The sequence below is a fragment of the Antedon bifida genome, chromosome 2 (assembly GCF_963402885.1).
Source record: "Antedon bifida chromosome 2, ecAntBifi1.1, whole genome shotgun sequence".
Taxonomy (NCBI): domain Eukaryota; kingdom Metazoa; phylum Echinodermata; class Crinoidea; order Comatulida; family Antedonidae; genus Antedon; species Antedon bifida.
In genome coordinates, this window is record NC_136227.1 from 33678527 (window position 1) to 33693274 (window position 14748).

Below are 14748 nucleotides of genomic sequence, written 5' to 3' on the forward strand. Positions count from 1 at the left end.
AGAAAAGTTAATCGCTTCTCAACCGGTTCTCATCCGGTCGCTGGAAGCAAGACGCCGTCGCTGGATACCGGACCGGAACAGATGTGAACAGGACACATCTACAGCATTGAAAACATAGAGACGCGATTTGTTTTTCGCCGTGCCGGCGCCGGACTGGAACCGTGCCGGAACCGTGCCGGAACAGGTGTGAAAGACCCTTTAACCTGGACTAAAACCGGCAAAAGATAGTCCACCCAAGGGGTAGGTTTAAGAAAGTTAGTCCTGGACTATCTCAAGAATAGCTCGAAAAAAATGGCGGCCTGAGGTAAGGTAGGTTACAAGTGTGACAACTTTAAAACCATATTTAAGAAACAAAATATTATTAATCATTTTTATTTGTATCAAATTAGTAAATATAACGTATATTTGATATAATAAAGTACTTTAGAAAGTAAAAAAATTATATTTAGTAAGTTAATTTAGTGTGTTTAATCTAGGCCCAAAAGCTAGGCCCACAGTTTCAATTCTGACAGCGCTTGCCTAGGGCGATATTGCCTAGCAACCACCCTATACTGCTAGTGTTAAAATGATTTGTTCTTCATTAAGCGCACATTTAACTTATTTTAAAGATGTAAATCACTCTATATATCTTAATTTGTAATATATTTTACATATTATAATTTTTGTTAAAAATGATGATAGATGGATATAGCCTAGCTAGCTAGGCCGAAGTCTAGTATTTAGTAAGCCTAGCTAGCTAGAGTACCTAGTTAGTAGCCTAGGCCTACTACTAATTAACTAGGCCTCTCTAGACTCTGCCATTGGCTAAGTCGATGGGCATTGCAAGGCCCTACATCAGGTAGTCCGTAAACAGTAGTCTTAGCCTATTGTAGGCATACCTTGTATTACTTAGTATGCCTTGTCTAGGCCTAGACTGGAATGCAGTGTTAGGTATTTTCAAAATATTGGATCAATTTACATAGGACGTCCTGTTGAAGTAATTTTAATTTGGCATAATAAATGCAATAGGCCTAGGCTAATAGTTAGTAGTAAATATTAGATACTGTATATATTTTAATATCATTTATTTATTTTTCTATTAGTATTGGTTTAGACAGCTGAACAAATGTTTGGTGAATATTATATGCCTCCACTACCGTCCTAGTTACATGGAATGCTGCTGTTGGTCAGGTAAGGTATTATTAAGATAAAAATAAAACAATTTATATACAACCTGTTGAATTAATTTTAATTTGGCATAATAAATGTAAAATACCTAGGCTAGTATTAGTTTCAATATTTTTTTAGATAATATAGTTTAATTTCATTTATTTTTCTATTGGTTTAGACTGCTGAACACATATATCTGGTCAATATTACATGCCTCCTCCACTGCCATCCTAGTTAGGCTACATGGAATGATGCTGTTGGTCAAGTAAGGTAATAAGATAAAGACAAATATTTAAAATGTATTAATAAATTGTCTAAAAAAATTGCATCCTGCAAACTACACAAGATGGGTGGGGGATCGAATTAAAAAATCCTGGATCCACCCAATTTATAGTTATATAGGGGGAAGGCTTAATTTTCTGGATATTTTCATCATAATTATTCGAGTACAAGTTAAAGAGGTATTATTGAAAACAAAAATGAAGTGGAGTATTGTGACAAATTATCTAGGCTTGTAAGCCGACAGTCTTTATTGGCCAGGGCTAGCGATTGTCTATCGTCTACCGCTATTATCTGTACTGTCTTTCAGTTGTAAAGCTGTTTGGATGTAATTTAACATTATTTAAATATTTTTTTTTAGATACAATTGCTAACAAACCTGGATGGAGCACAATAATCATGCAGAGAGAAACAGGACTATCAAAACAATTGTATACGTTTTAGTATGTGTGTTGTGTAGTAATAAATGAAAATAAGAAAATCCATATAAAAACCACATATGAAACTTTTTAAATTACTCTATTGTTTTATTCAAAAACAGTAAATAAATAAATTCAAATACCATATTACTGTAGTACATTCATGTTCAGATCACAGCATTCTGTCCAACTTTTATTTAGATAAATAATTCCTGACTGAAATATATATTATATACAATTGTCATCAAAATAAATAGTTTTGTTACTTAAAGATGGTCATCATGTGACTTGTCTTGAATTATTTATGTCCAATTCTCAATTCTGCAGTTTATACTCTGATAATTTTGCAACCACAGCTCCAACAATGAAAATAGTAGTATAGTCCTAACAACAGTATTTAATTTAATCAGTCTTTAAACAATGTTGATGCCTTGCTGACTTGAAAATCTGTGTAGATAAAAAAAAGGTAATTTACAATAAATATTGTGTTATCTCATTTTAAATATTATGGAACACAGATCTTCAATTAAATAATGCATATGTTATTGTTATGCCTACTACCAGGAGAGACTACCCTGGTCAGTAGCTAGTAGAAGGCAGGCTATTGCTCTACTCTAGTCTAGTAGTAGGAACTAGATGGACAAGGTTGCAGCTAGCTAGGTTAGGCCTAGTTTTTTTTAATTTAATCATCATATAATATTATTATTATGAATCAACCTACTGTAACAGATCAATTAATAACAAATGATGCATCCATTTTTTTAAACAAAATATAAAAAAGTACTACTAGGCCTAGTACTAGCCCTTTGGATAGTAGCACTACTACTAGTAGTAGCAGTAGTAGAAGGAGTCTGCCTATAATCCTCCTATATATAATATAGGCCTAGTAGTTAGCTAGGGCCTAGGCTAGTCTAGATCTAAAAGAAAAGAGTAGACAGTAGTTACTACTGGAACTAGCCTAGGCCTAGGTAATAGGCCATATTTTTAGTGAAATTAGTGTAGCCTAGGACTATAGGTAGAATAGTGGGTAGGAATACTAGGCCTAGATAGTAGTTGCGCCTAGGCTAGTCTAGGTAGGCCTAGAGAGAGGTAGGCTAGGCCAACAAGGTAGGCCCACTACTACTAGGCTAGCTAGCTAGATGCTAGGCCTGAAGTTCGCCTTAAAATTCAATTTCTTTACATGAAATTCAAATAAAATTACACAAGAGTCTTCTTTAAATATTCAAGACTTACTTTGTTTTCCAATAATTTCATTTATGCTTCTGGTTTAATGGCAAAATTGGTTGTTTTATGTTACTATTTATTCATCAGGCATCTGTCACACGTGTACAAGTACTGTGTGCAGAACCTATAATCTGACCTCTAGTTGAACTTGTGCAGGGTAAATTATACCCTGGACGCGTAGTACGCGAATGCAATGCTAGCGTGTTTAGAACAAGTTTAGAAGGAAACATCATGGACCACCTAGCTGCTGTAATTTTCCATGGCTTAATCCAGGACTAGTTAGTCCAGGTTTCATGAATACGATATCAAGGATAGTCCAGGATTATCCTTAGTCCTGGACTAGATAGTCCAGGACTAAGGATAGTCCAGGACTAAAGATAGTCCCCTTTCATGAATACCAGCCAAAGAAATTAGTTTAATTGCCAAGGAATCACCTGCGCAGATCCTGGTGGGGACATGTCTCCCCCTCCCACATATTTTTAGTGGGGACTGTCCCCCTCACACTCCCAACAGAAAAATCATTAAATTGTTAAAATGAATAGAAAGTATGACTTCTATGACGTGCATGACAGCCTAAATGTACTAAAAAGTATTTCATTTTTATACGTGCCTTCCCCCCCCCCCCCCCTCCGATATTAAAAACGGATCTGCGCCGTTCAATGAATGCATCCTTTTTCAGATTACCAACAATCTCCGAATTTCCCATAAAGTTAGATAGTAAAACAGACTTCCTTCTTCCAACAAAAATAGTATAATATATTATAAAATAGAATGATATTGTAAATTAAAGTAAATAAGTATAATATCATATTCAATAAAGGTTGTATGTACTCCTAGATTGACACCAATGTAGGCAGGCTTACTCACCACCGAGTTTGAACTGCATGACTCTTGCGGTAGTTCGCCGGCTGGGCGTATCTCCTCAGGCTGACTTGGAATGACTTTTTTCCACACACAGGCCTAGATTTTTAGGCGAAGACTTAGACCTCAAACATGTGACGTTTTCACGCTAAAATGTTGTCCTCTATCTGTTCGAAGATTTTATATTTTACACTTATTAGTTATGCAATAATCGTTACGATAACATTTATGATTTGAGCTCTTGTTCATCCTCTAATAATAGTAGGCACGCACTATCTGGCTGCTGGGTTTTTGTGCACGGGTATTTTGAAACAACTATCGCGACGTGATGTTTGAACTTAAGCTCTGTCTACACTGTCAAACTTTATGTGACAAAAAGTGTGATGTGTCCATATGGACATGATGATGTCATAGAACTACCATATTTAAGCATTCCCATATCAATGGGCACATCACACTTTTTTTGTCAAAGTAGTTTGATAGTGTTTTGACAGAGCTTTAGGGAGGCGCGGCCTAAAATAAATAGTATAGACGCTGTCGTCAAAAAAAAGTTTGGTAATGGTAGCGTGCGTGTCAAATAAGGAGACGGCGCAAATTTTTGAACTTTTGATTGTACTCAAGATTGTATGATCATAAAGAAATTAGTTTAATTGCCAAGGAATCACCTGCGCAGATCCTGGTGGGGACATGTCTCCCCCTCCCACATATTTTTAGTGGGGACTGTCCCCCTCACACTCCCAACAGAAAAATCATTAAATTGTTAAAATGAATAGAAAGTATGACTTCTATGACGTGCATGACAGCCTAAATGTACTAAAAAGTATTTCATTTTTATACGTGCCTTCCCCCCACCCCCCCCCCCCCCCTCCGATATTAAAAACGGATCTGCGCCGTTCAATGAATGCATCCTTTTTCAGATTACCAACAATCTCCGAATTTCCCATAAAGTTAGATAGTAAAACAGACTTCCTTCTTCCAACAAAAATAGTATAATATATTATAAAATAGAATGATATTGTAAATTAAAGTAAATAAGTATAATATCATATTCAATAAAGGTTGTATGTACTCCTAGATTGACACCAATGTAGGCAGGCTTACTCACCACTGAGTTTGAACTGCATGACTCTTGCGGTAGTTCGCCGGCTGGGCGTATCTCCTCAGGCTGACTTGGAATGACTTTTTTCCACACACAGGCCTAGATTTTTAGGCGAAGACTTAGACCTCAAACATGTGACGTTTTCACGCTAAAATGTTGTCCTCTATCTGTTCGAAGATTTTATATTTTACACTTATTAGTTATGCAATAATCGTTACGATAACATTTATGATTTGAGCTCTTGTTCATCCTCTAATAATAGTAGGCACGCATTATCTGGCTGCTGGGTTTTTGTGCGCGGGTATTTTGAAACAACTATCGCGACGTGATGTTTGAACTTAAGCTCTGTCTACACTGTCAAACTTTATGTGACAAAAAGTGTGATGTGTCCATATGGACATGATGATGTCATAGAACTACCATATTTAAGCATTCCCATATCAATGGGCAAATCACACTTTTTTTGTCAAAGTAGTTTGATAGTGTTTTGACAGAGCTTTAGGGAGGCGCGGCCTAAAATAAATAGTATAGACGCTGTCGTCAAAAAAAAGTTTGGTAATGGTAGCGTGCGTGTAAAATAAGGAGACGGCGCAAATTTTTGAACTTTTGATTGTACTCAAGATTGTATGATCATAAAGAAATTAGTTTAATTGCCAAGGAATCACCTGCGCAGATCCTGGTGGGGACATGTCTCCCCCTCCCACATATTTTTAGTGGGGACTGTCCCCCTCACACTCCCAACAGAAAAATCATTAAATTGTTAAAATGAATAGAAAATATGACTTCTATGACGTGCATGACAGCCTAAATGTACTAAAAAGTATTTCATTTTTATACGTGCCTTCCCCCCCACCCCCCCCCCCCCCCCTCCGATATTAAAAACGGATCTGCGCCGTTCAATGAATGCATCCTTTTTCAGATTACCAACAATCTCCGAATTTCCCATAAAGTTAGATAGTAAAACAGACTTCCTTCTTCCAACAAAAATAGTATAATATATTATAAAATAGAATGATATTGTAAATTAAAGTAAATAAGTATAATATCATATTCAATAAAGGTTGTATGTACTCCTAGATTGACACCAATGTAGGCAGGCTTACTCACCACTGAGTTTGAACTGCATGACTCTTGCGGTAGTTCGCCGGCTGGGCGTATCTCCTCAGGCTGACTTGGAATGACTTTTTTCCACACACAGGCCTAGATTTTTAGGCGAAGACTTAGACCTCAAACATGTGACGTTTTCACGCTAAAATGTTGTCCTCTATCTGTTCGAAGATTTTATATTTTACACTTATTAGTTATGCAATAATCGTTACGATAACATTTATGATTTGAGCTCTTGTTCATCCTCTAATAATAGTAGGCACGCATTATCTGGCTGCTGGGTTTTTGTGCGCGGGTATTTTGAAACAACTATCGCGACGTGATGTTTGAACTTAAGCTCTGTCTACACTGTCAAACTTTATGTGACAAAAAGTGTGATGTGTCCATATGGACATGATGATGTCATAGAACTACCATATTTAAGCATTCCCATATCAATGGGCAAATCACACTTTTTTTGTCAAAGTAGTTTGATAGTGTTTTGACAGAGCTTTAGGGAGGCGCGGCCTAAAATAAATAGTATAGACGCTGTCGTCAAAAAAAAGTTTGGTAATGGTAGCGTGCGTGTAAAATAAGGAGACGGCGCAAATTTTTGAACTTTTGATTGTACTCAAGATTGTATGATCATAAAGAAATTAGTTTAATTGCCAAGGAATCACCTGCGCAGATCCTGGTGGGGACATGTCTCCCCCTCCCACATATTTTTAGTGGGGACTGTCCCCCTCACACTCCCAACAGAAAAATCATTAAATTGTTAAAATGAATAGAAAGTATGACTTCTATGACGTGCATGACAGCCTAAATGTACTAAAAAGTATTTCATTTTTATACGTGCCTTCCCCCCCCCCCCCCCTCCGATATTAAAAACGGATCTGCGCCGTTCAATGAATGCATCCTTTTTCAGATTACCAACAATCTCCGAATTTCCCATAAAGTTAGATAGTAAAACAGACTTCCTTCTTCCAACAAAAATAGTATAATATATTATAAAATAGAATGATATTGTAAATTAAAGTAAATAAGTATAATATCATATTCAATAAAGGTTGTATGTACTCCTAGATTGACACCAATGTAGGCAGGCTTACTCACCACTGAGTTTGAACTGCATGACTCTTGCGGTAGTTCGCCGGCTGGGCGTATCTCTCCTCAGGCTGACTTGGAATGACTTTTTTCCACACACAGGCCTAGATTTTTAGGCGAAGACTTAGACCTCAAACATGTGACGTTTTCACGCTAAAATGTTGTCCTCTATCTGTTCGAAGATTTTATATTTTACACTTATTAGTTATGCAATAATCGTTACGATAACATTTATGATTTGAGCTCTTGTTCATCCTCTAATAATAGTAGGCACGAATTATCTGGCTGCTGGGTTTTTGTGCGCGGGTATTTTGAAACAACTATCGCGACGTGATGTTTGAACTTAAGCTCTGTCTACACTGTCAAACTTTATGTGACAAAAAGTGTGATGTGTCCATATGGACATGATGATGTCATAGAACTACCATATTTAAGCATTCCCATATCAATGGGCACATCACACTTTTTTTGTCAAAGTAGTTTGATAGTGTTTTGACAGAGCCTTAGGGAGGCGCGGCCTAAAATAAATAGTATAGACGCTGTCTGGTAATGGTAGCGTGCGTGTAAAATAAGGAGACGGCGCAACACACAGGAATCAAATATTCCAGATTGTAATTTTATCTTTGAAGACAAGTTTAAATAAAAATCGCAATACAAAAAAAAACATTTAAAAAACGTGGTCATTAAACTATGATACCATGATATTTTTACTTCCTTTAAATAATGATAAATAAAAGTAAAAAGAAAAAAATAAGTAAAAATTAAATAATAATAATATAGTTATGTGGTTATCTTGTACACAATTATTTTACTTTGGTGTCGTCGATAACTGTAATATCTAGCCTTCTTCTGATTCTATTGCACCTCTTTCAAGCAGACCTGGATCGGCTCTAGACTGCGAAAATGGTATGAGCAAAAAAAAAATCCAATAGGCCTAGAGGTGGCAATACATAATAAATACAGTTTGTTTTTCAACATACTTTTTAGTTTCTGAAATCTTTAAATAATTCTATACAAGGGTTTAGCAAGACTGTGTTATATCCAGGTAGTGTTATTTAAGAACAGCCAGTTAAAAAAACATTTTAGGCATGAACCATACCTCAGACATGAATTAGATCATGGAGCTTTTTATTTTTAAATGTTCATCGTTAGGCCTATATGTTTTTTTGTACCTTTATATTATCTCCAAATGCAACTAAATTGAATACTATACTATAGAGAACATATGAAAGTAAATTATTCAAAATAACCTACATAAACAAAAACAATTTCAAAAACAACAAAATACAATTGGGCCAATTTGAAGATATTATTGAATAATAATATAGAGAGATTGTTCCTCCGCGTCAATGCAATACCTAATATATGGAGAGACTGACTGTATAGAGAGTTTCTTTGTTTATTTCTGACCTAATAAAACATGGACTGCTATTAAACAAATCGATGTGCACTCGTAGTCTTACACAAATTAGTGTGTAGGCCCATTTTTAATGATTTGAACTGTACTTAAATACAATGCAACTTATTGCTGAATGCTTAAGTTTATACCGTTAAAACGTTCATTTTCATAACCAATATAAATACTATCAATTTAAAACCATGATGCGTACAGTATCTTGTCAAAAGTTGTACTAACTGAAATCTGTAGAGGGCAGCAGACTATAACTTTGTTAGGTTTTAGATGGAATAGATTTTCCCAATTTCACATACCTTAGTTCTTCACGAAAACTTGCCATCGAGTGGAGGGGGTCCAGGGGCGAGATTAGTGCCATCAGATTCGAGGCTCTGACTACGTGACTATAGCAAGGAAGTAAACACATTTATAAAAGTGTATTTATTTATTGATTAGACACGCCATGCACCTGGCCATACCATGAACGTAACATTTGTCCTTACCAACAGGCCATTGCTAGTACTACATTAATTTATTTCAGTAGCAAACATAGGCAAAGCCAATAGAACGAACTACTGGATGATTTGAAGAAAACGGGACATTTAGACCAGACAATTTTACATTACTTTATATAACAATAAAAGTAATCAACAGGTTGGTGTACAACAAAACATAAACAATCTGTTCTCGAAGAAGTTCAAGAAATCAAGAGTATAAATTTCACCCCATATCGACACTGGATTGCAGATTTTGAAAGCGAATTAAGAAAGGCTGTCATTAGGAAAATTGATGCACTCTACAATAATCCCATAAAGAATTATGAAGACGATTTGAGTATGATTATAGATAAAATTTGTAGATAAAATCATGGTAACATCCTTGTTGCTTGTGTCTGCAAACATAATGCTCCATAACTCTAAAATGTATTGTAGATGGAGAAGCATTCTATATACTTAAGTTTAGTTTTATGGTTTATAAGTTTATTAATATGGATGATATTTCCAAAATAAAATGAAATTGAATTGAATTGAATTGAATTGTCATAATCAATATTAATATAGACCACTGTATTTCCATTGTTTACGTATTTTTGGCTCTTCGCAAAAAAAAGATAATCGAGGGGTACAGGGGCAGGGTAGAAATTAGGGCTCTGACTACGTGACTTATAGCATGGAAGTAAACACATTTATAAAAGTTAAAATTGTATTTATTTAGTGATTAGACATCACGCCATACACCATAAACGTAACCTTTGTCCATCATACCATTGTTTGGTGCTCTAATCAGCGCAAACGCCTATGTTATCAGATATACTTTGAATTCACATCATTTAGTTGTTGAGAAATTATTTTGTTTTGTCCTTAACCCGTTGAGAAAAAGACAATAACACATTAACCTTTCTTTAGCAGAGGAACTCGTCACAAGGCAATGAATGAACATTGAACATACAAAACAGAAGTTGAGGAACATTGAACATATCACAGAAGTAGAGGAACATTGAACATACAAAACAGAAGTAGAGGAACATTGAACATAGCACAGAAGTAGAGGAACATTGAACACACAGTACAGAAGTAGAGGAACATTGAACATAGCACAGAAGTGAAACAGAGAAAAATTGGTCTGCTTAAGAATAAAGAGGGAACAGACCACACCACCATTATTTTCTGTAAGTAGACTTATGTTTTTCTACTAGAAGAGAAACAGCGATTTGTTTGTTTTGGTAATTTCTGCATAAACAATTATAGGATAGAACATAATACGTTGAGCACTCCATTAATTGCGATCAACTGTCCGTTTACGATCGTGACTGTCTGTTCTGCTGATGATCATAGAAGCCTCGTCGTCACTCCGTTTTTTATGTTGGACCTAAGCTCTGGCGTGTTACCTCACACGACTTAAAAAGAAAATGCACAGTCTCCAGTTTTAAATAAAAATTACAAAAAGCTTTTAGTCTCTGAATAAAATCTATATAAATATTAATGCTACTAAATTGGTCGCGTAATTTTACGTATCTCCTCCGAAACCGCTGAATGATACGAGTGGTCGCATTTGGCACACTGATGTTTCTTGATGGGCTGCACAAGATATTCTATATCACTTTCCTAAATTTTAAGGATAAACACAAACAAAAGGCAAAAAATAACAGGCCATGTTTCGCGAGTTGTTACGTCACGTTTCAACTACGCAACCTCCTCTGCTGTGTACCGCAATGGCCAGATCTACAAATTCCATGCCGAGCCGCCAAATTAATACAGCTGTTATTAGGAAAATTGATGCACTCTACAATAATCACTTACAGAATTACGAAGACGATTTGAGTATGATTATAGATAAAATCTGTAGATAAAATCATTGTCATAATCAATATTAATATAGACCACTGTATTTCCATTGTTTACGTATTTTTGGCTCTTCGAAAAAAAAAAGATAATCGAGGGGTACAGGGGCAGGGTAGAAATTAGGGCTCTGACTACGTGACTTATAGCATGGAAGTAAACACATTTATAAAAGTTAAAATTGTATTTATTTAGTGATTAGACATCACGCCACACACCATAAACGTAACCTTTGTCCATCATACCATTGTTTGATTCTCTAATCAGAGCAAACGCCTATGTTATCAGATATACTTTTAATTCACCTCATTTAGTTGTTGAGAAATTATTTTGTTTTGTCCTTAACCCGCTGAGAAGAAGACAATAACATATTAACCTTTCTTTAGCAGAGGAACTCGTCACAAGGCAATGAATGAACATTGAACATACAAAACAGAAGTTGAGGAACATTGAACATATCACAGAAGTAGAGGAACATTGAACATACAAAACAGAAGTAGAGGAACATTGAACATAGCACAGAAGTAGAGGAACATTGAACACACAGTACAGAAGTAGAGGAACATTGAACATAGCACAGAAGTGAAACAGAGAACAATTGGTCTGCTTAAGAATAAAGAGGGAACAGACCACACCACCATTATTTTCTGTAAGTAGACTTATGTTTTTCTACTAGAAGAGAAACAGCGATTTGTTTGTTTTGGTAATTTCTGCATAAACAATTATAGGATAGAACATAATACGTTGAGCACTCCATTAATTGCGATCAACTGTCCGTTCACGATCGTGACTGTCCGTTCACGATATCGTGTCAACTGTCCGTTTACGATATCTTGTCAGCTGTCCGTTTTCAATCGTGACTGTCTGTTTACGATCGAACTGTCCGTTTACGATATCGTGTCTACTGTCCGTTTACGATCGTGACTGTCCGTTTACGATCGTGTCAATTGTCCGTTTACGATATCGTGTCAACTGTCCGTTTACGATATCGTGTCAATTGTCCTTTTACGATATCGTGTCAACTGTCTGTTTACGATATCAAATGACAAACTTATAAGGAAGTCACGAGCATTATTATATGCGGAACTTTTTAAGTTTAACTTTCTGAACATTCATGATTTGAATAAGCTTCAGATAGCTCTGCTTATGTTCCGCCTATCTAAAAATATGTTGCCTTCCATATGTTCTCTATTTTCAAAAACTGCTGATGGTCATAGAAGCCTCGTCGTCACTCCGTTTTTTATGTTGGACCTAAGCTCTGGCGTGTTACCTCACACGACTTAAAAAGAAAATGCACAGTCTCCAGTTTTAAATAAAAATTACAAAAAGCTTTTAGTCTCTGAATAAAATCTATATAAATATTAATGCTACTAAATTGGTCGCGTAATTTTACGTATCTCCTCCGAAACCGCTGAATGATACGAGTGGTCGCATTTGGCACACTGATGTTTCTTGATGGGCCGCACACGATAGACTATATCACTTTCCTAAATTTTAAGGATAAACACAAACAAAAGGCAAAAAATAACAGACCATGTTTCGCGAGTTGTTACGTCACGTTTCAACTACGCAACCTCCTCTGCTGTGTACCGCAATGGCCAGATCTACAAATTCCATGCCGAGCCGCCAAATTAATACAGTGTCTCGGCAACTGTATCGACTGATCGAGTCGTTAAAGTTTTAATTAATTACCATATCCTTCCTTTTTATAACAATTTACTTTACCTGATGATGTGCTATGCACAAAACAGATTTAAAACTATTTGATTTTTATTTTATCTACAGTATCCATACTCTGCCTATGCAGCTCTTTAATTTTCTTATATATTTACTTAATAAATTAATTAACTTACTTCCGAGCATTTTAGGGGAAACTGTTTTTATTAGACTAAATAGAAATAAAATATGTTCCAAACAATTTGAAACCAAAAGTAACGCTCTACGACAAATATTTCTTGAGATATGGTAAAAGATATATGGATAGGTCAATAACCTCACTTCCGGTCATTTTGGGATAAAATATTTCCTTACACAACAAATGAAAATATGCATGTTCTGAGCAATTTGAACCGAATCTCAATTATCTATGACAAGCCATTACCGAGATATAATAAGACCATGTCAAAGGTCAAACTGGTAGAAACTGCAGTAGCGGCCATTAAAAAAAAATGTCTGTTAAAGCAAATAGGAATGTATATAGTTTTGGACCTTTCCTGACAAAATCAGCTTGTTACGAACAATTTGCGGGTCAAACCCTAATGCTCTTAGACTAACAGTCTTGTCAAAAATTTTACTAACTGAAATCTGTAGAGGGAAGCAGACTATAACTTTGGTTTTAGATAGAATATAGAACTTCCCAATTTCAGCTATTTTTGCCTCTTCACAAAAAATTGCCATCGAGGAGAGGAGGTCCAGGGGCGAGAGCAGGACCATCAGATTCGAGCTGGTAGAAATTAGGTATTAAAGTAGCTATGACTACGTGACTTATGGAAGTAAACACATAAACGTTAAAATTGTATTTATTTAGTGATTAGACATCACGCCACACACCATAAACGTAACCTTTGTCCATCATACCATTGTTACATGCTCTAATCAGAGCAAACGCCTATGTTATCAGATATACTTTGAATTCACCTCATTTAGTTGAGAACTTAATTTATTTTGTCCTTAACAGCTAACCGTTGAGAAGAAAATGAACTTTTTAACTGTTATTAGCAGGGAACTCTTTAAGGCAATGAATGAACAGAAGTAAAGGAAGTAACTTAAAAAGAGAGGTCTACTCTGAAAAGCACACTGGTGACATGGTTTGACAGCATTTATTGTAAAAACAAAAATTTTGCTGTTCAGAAATGAAGATAGAAAACTGAATTGACATCATGGCGGCAACAGGTAACAAACAATAAATAGTCTTTATGTATTGCATCGAGAAGAACAATTTTAAAAATGTTTTCTCTAATCTTTTTTCCTTTTTCCCACTTTTTATATCTTTAGAAATAGATTTTAGTGTGGACTTGGTGAACTTTTCAGAATGGTATGATAAAAACAACCTGGTCAGACAGCTGAAGGTTTTATACCACGATTTAATTTCAGTAGCAGACATAGACAAAGCCAACACAACGATAGATCTACTGAATGCATTGAGGAAAACGGGACGTTTAAGCCCAGGCAATCTGGAGTTACTTTATGAAACGATAAAAGTAACCCAAACGTTTGGAGCTATCAAAGTTTTCCAACAATCTTTCTTCGAAGTTCAAGAAATACAAATTATAAATTTCACCCCATATCGACACTGGATTGCAGATTTTGGAAACGAATTAAGAAAGGCTGCTGTTAAGAAAATTGATGCACTCTACAACAATCCTTTAAAGAATTATGAAGACTCTTGGAGTATGATTATAGACTTGGAACAAAGACAAATACTTTGTGAAGAAAGAAAAGAAGAGTTTATTAACATTCTTAATAAAATTGGACTGGCATCAACGATGAAATGCCTGACACAAGGTATGTAACAGGAACGAATTAGCAAACAAATAATTAGTTGGAGAAGATTATAAAAAATAGCCTATAGTTAATATCGTTCCCAAGCGTAACTCAGAATTGGATTAGAACAGGGCATCTTGCCTAATGACACAAACATCAGCATGGTACAAATATGGTCGAACTCATGCCTATTCTAGCTCGATTTCCATCATTCCACCACTTGGTCTATAACAGCAGCCGACGCGATATTTCCAGACGGTATTTTCAAAAACGCAACCAGGCCCAACGAATTGCTTAACTTCCGGCAATCTG

General features: G+C 35.7%; 1 protein-coding gene and 1 long non-coding RNA gene across 2 annotated transcripts in view; both read left to right on the top strand.

The window, feature by feature from the left end:
* The first annotated feature begins 127 nt into the window (after positions 1-127).
* On the top strand, positions 128-2045 carry LOC144836270 (uncharacterized). The gene is made up of 4 exons (XR_013611159.1): positions 128-309; positions 1083-1170; positions 1328-1419; positions 1790-2045. It is a non-coding gene; the product is annotated as an uncharacterized LOC144836270 (long non-coding RNA).
* Positions 2046-13832: 11787 nt separating this feature from the next.
* Positions 13833-14748, top strand: part of LOC144835654 (uncharacterized) — a 53384-nt gene continuing 52468 nt past the window's right edge. Inside the window, exons 1-2 of the mRNA XM_078690729.1 lie at positions 13833-13845; positions 13948-14457. Of these exons, the coding sequence (XP_078546855.1) occupies positions 13833-13845; positions 13948-14457 (523 nt within the window). The remainder of the gene's footprint in view (positions 13846-13947; positions 14458-14748) is intronic.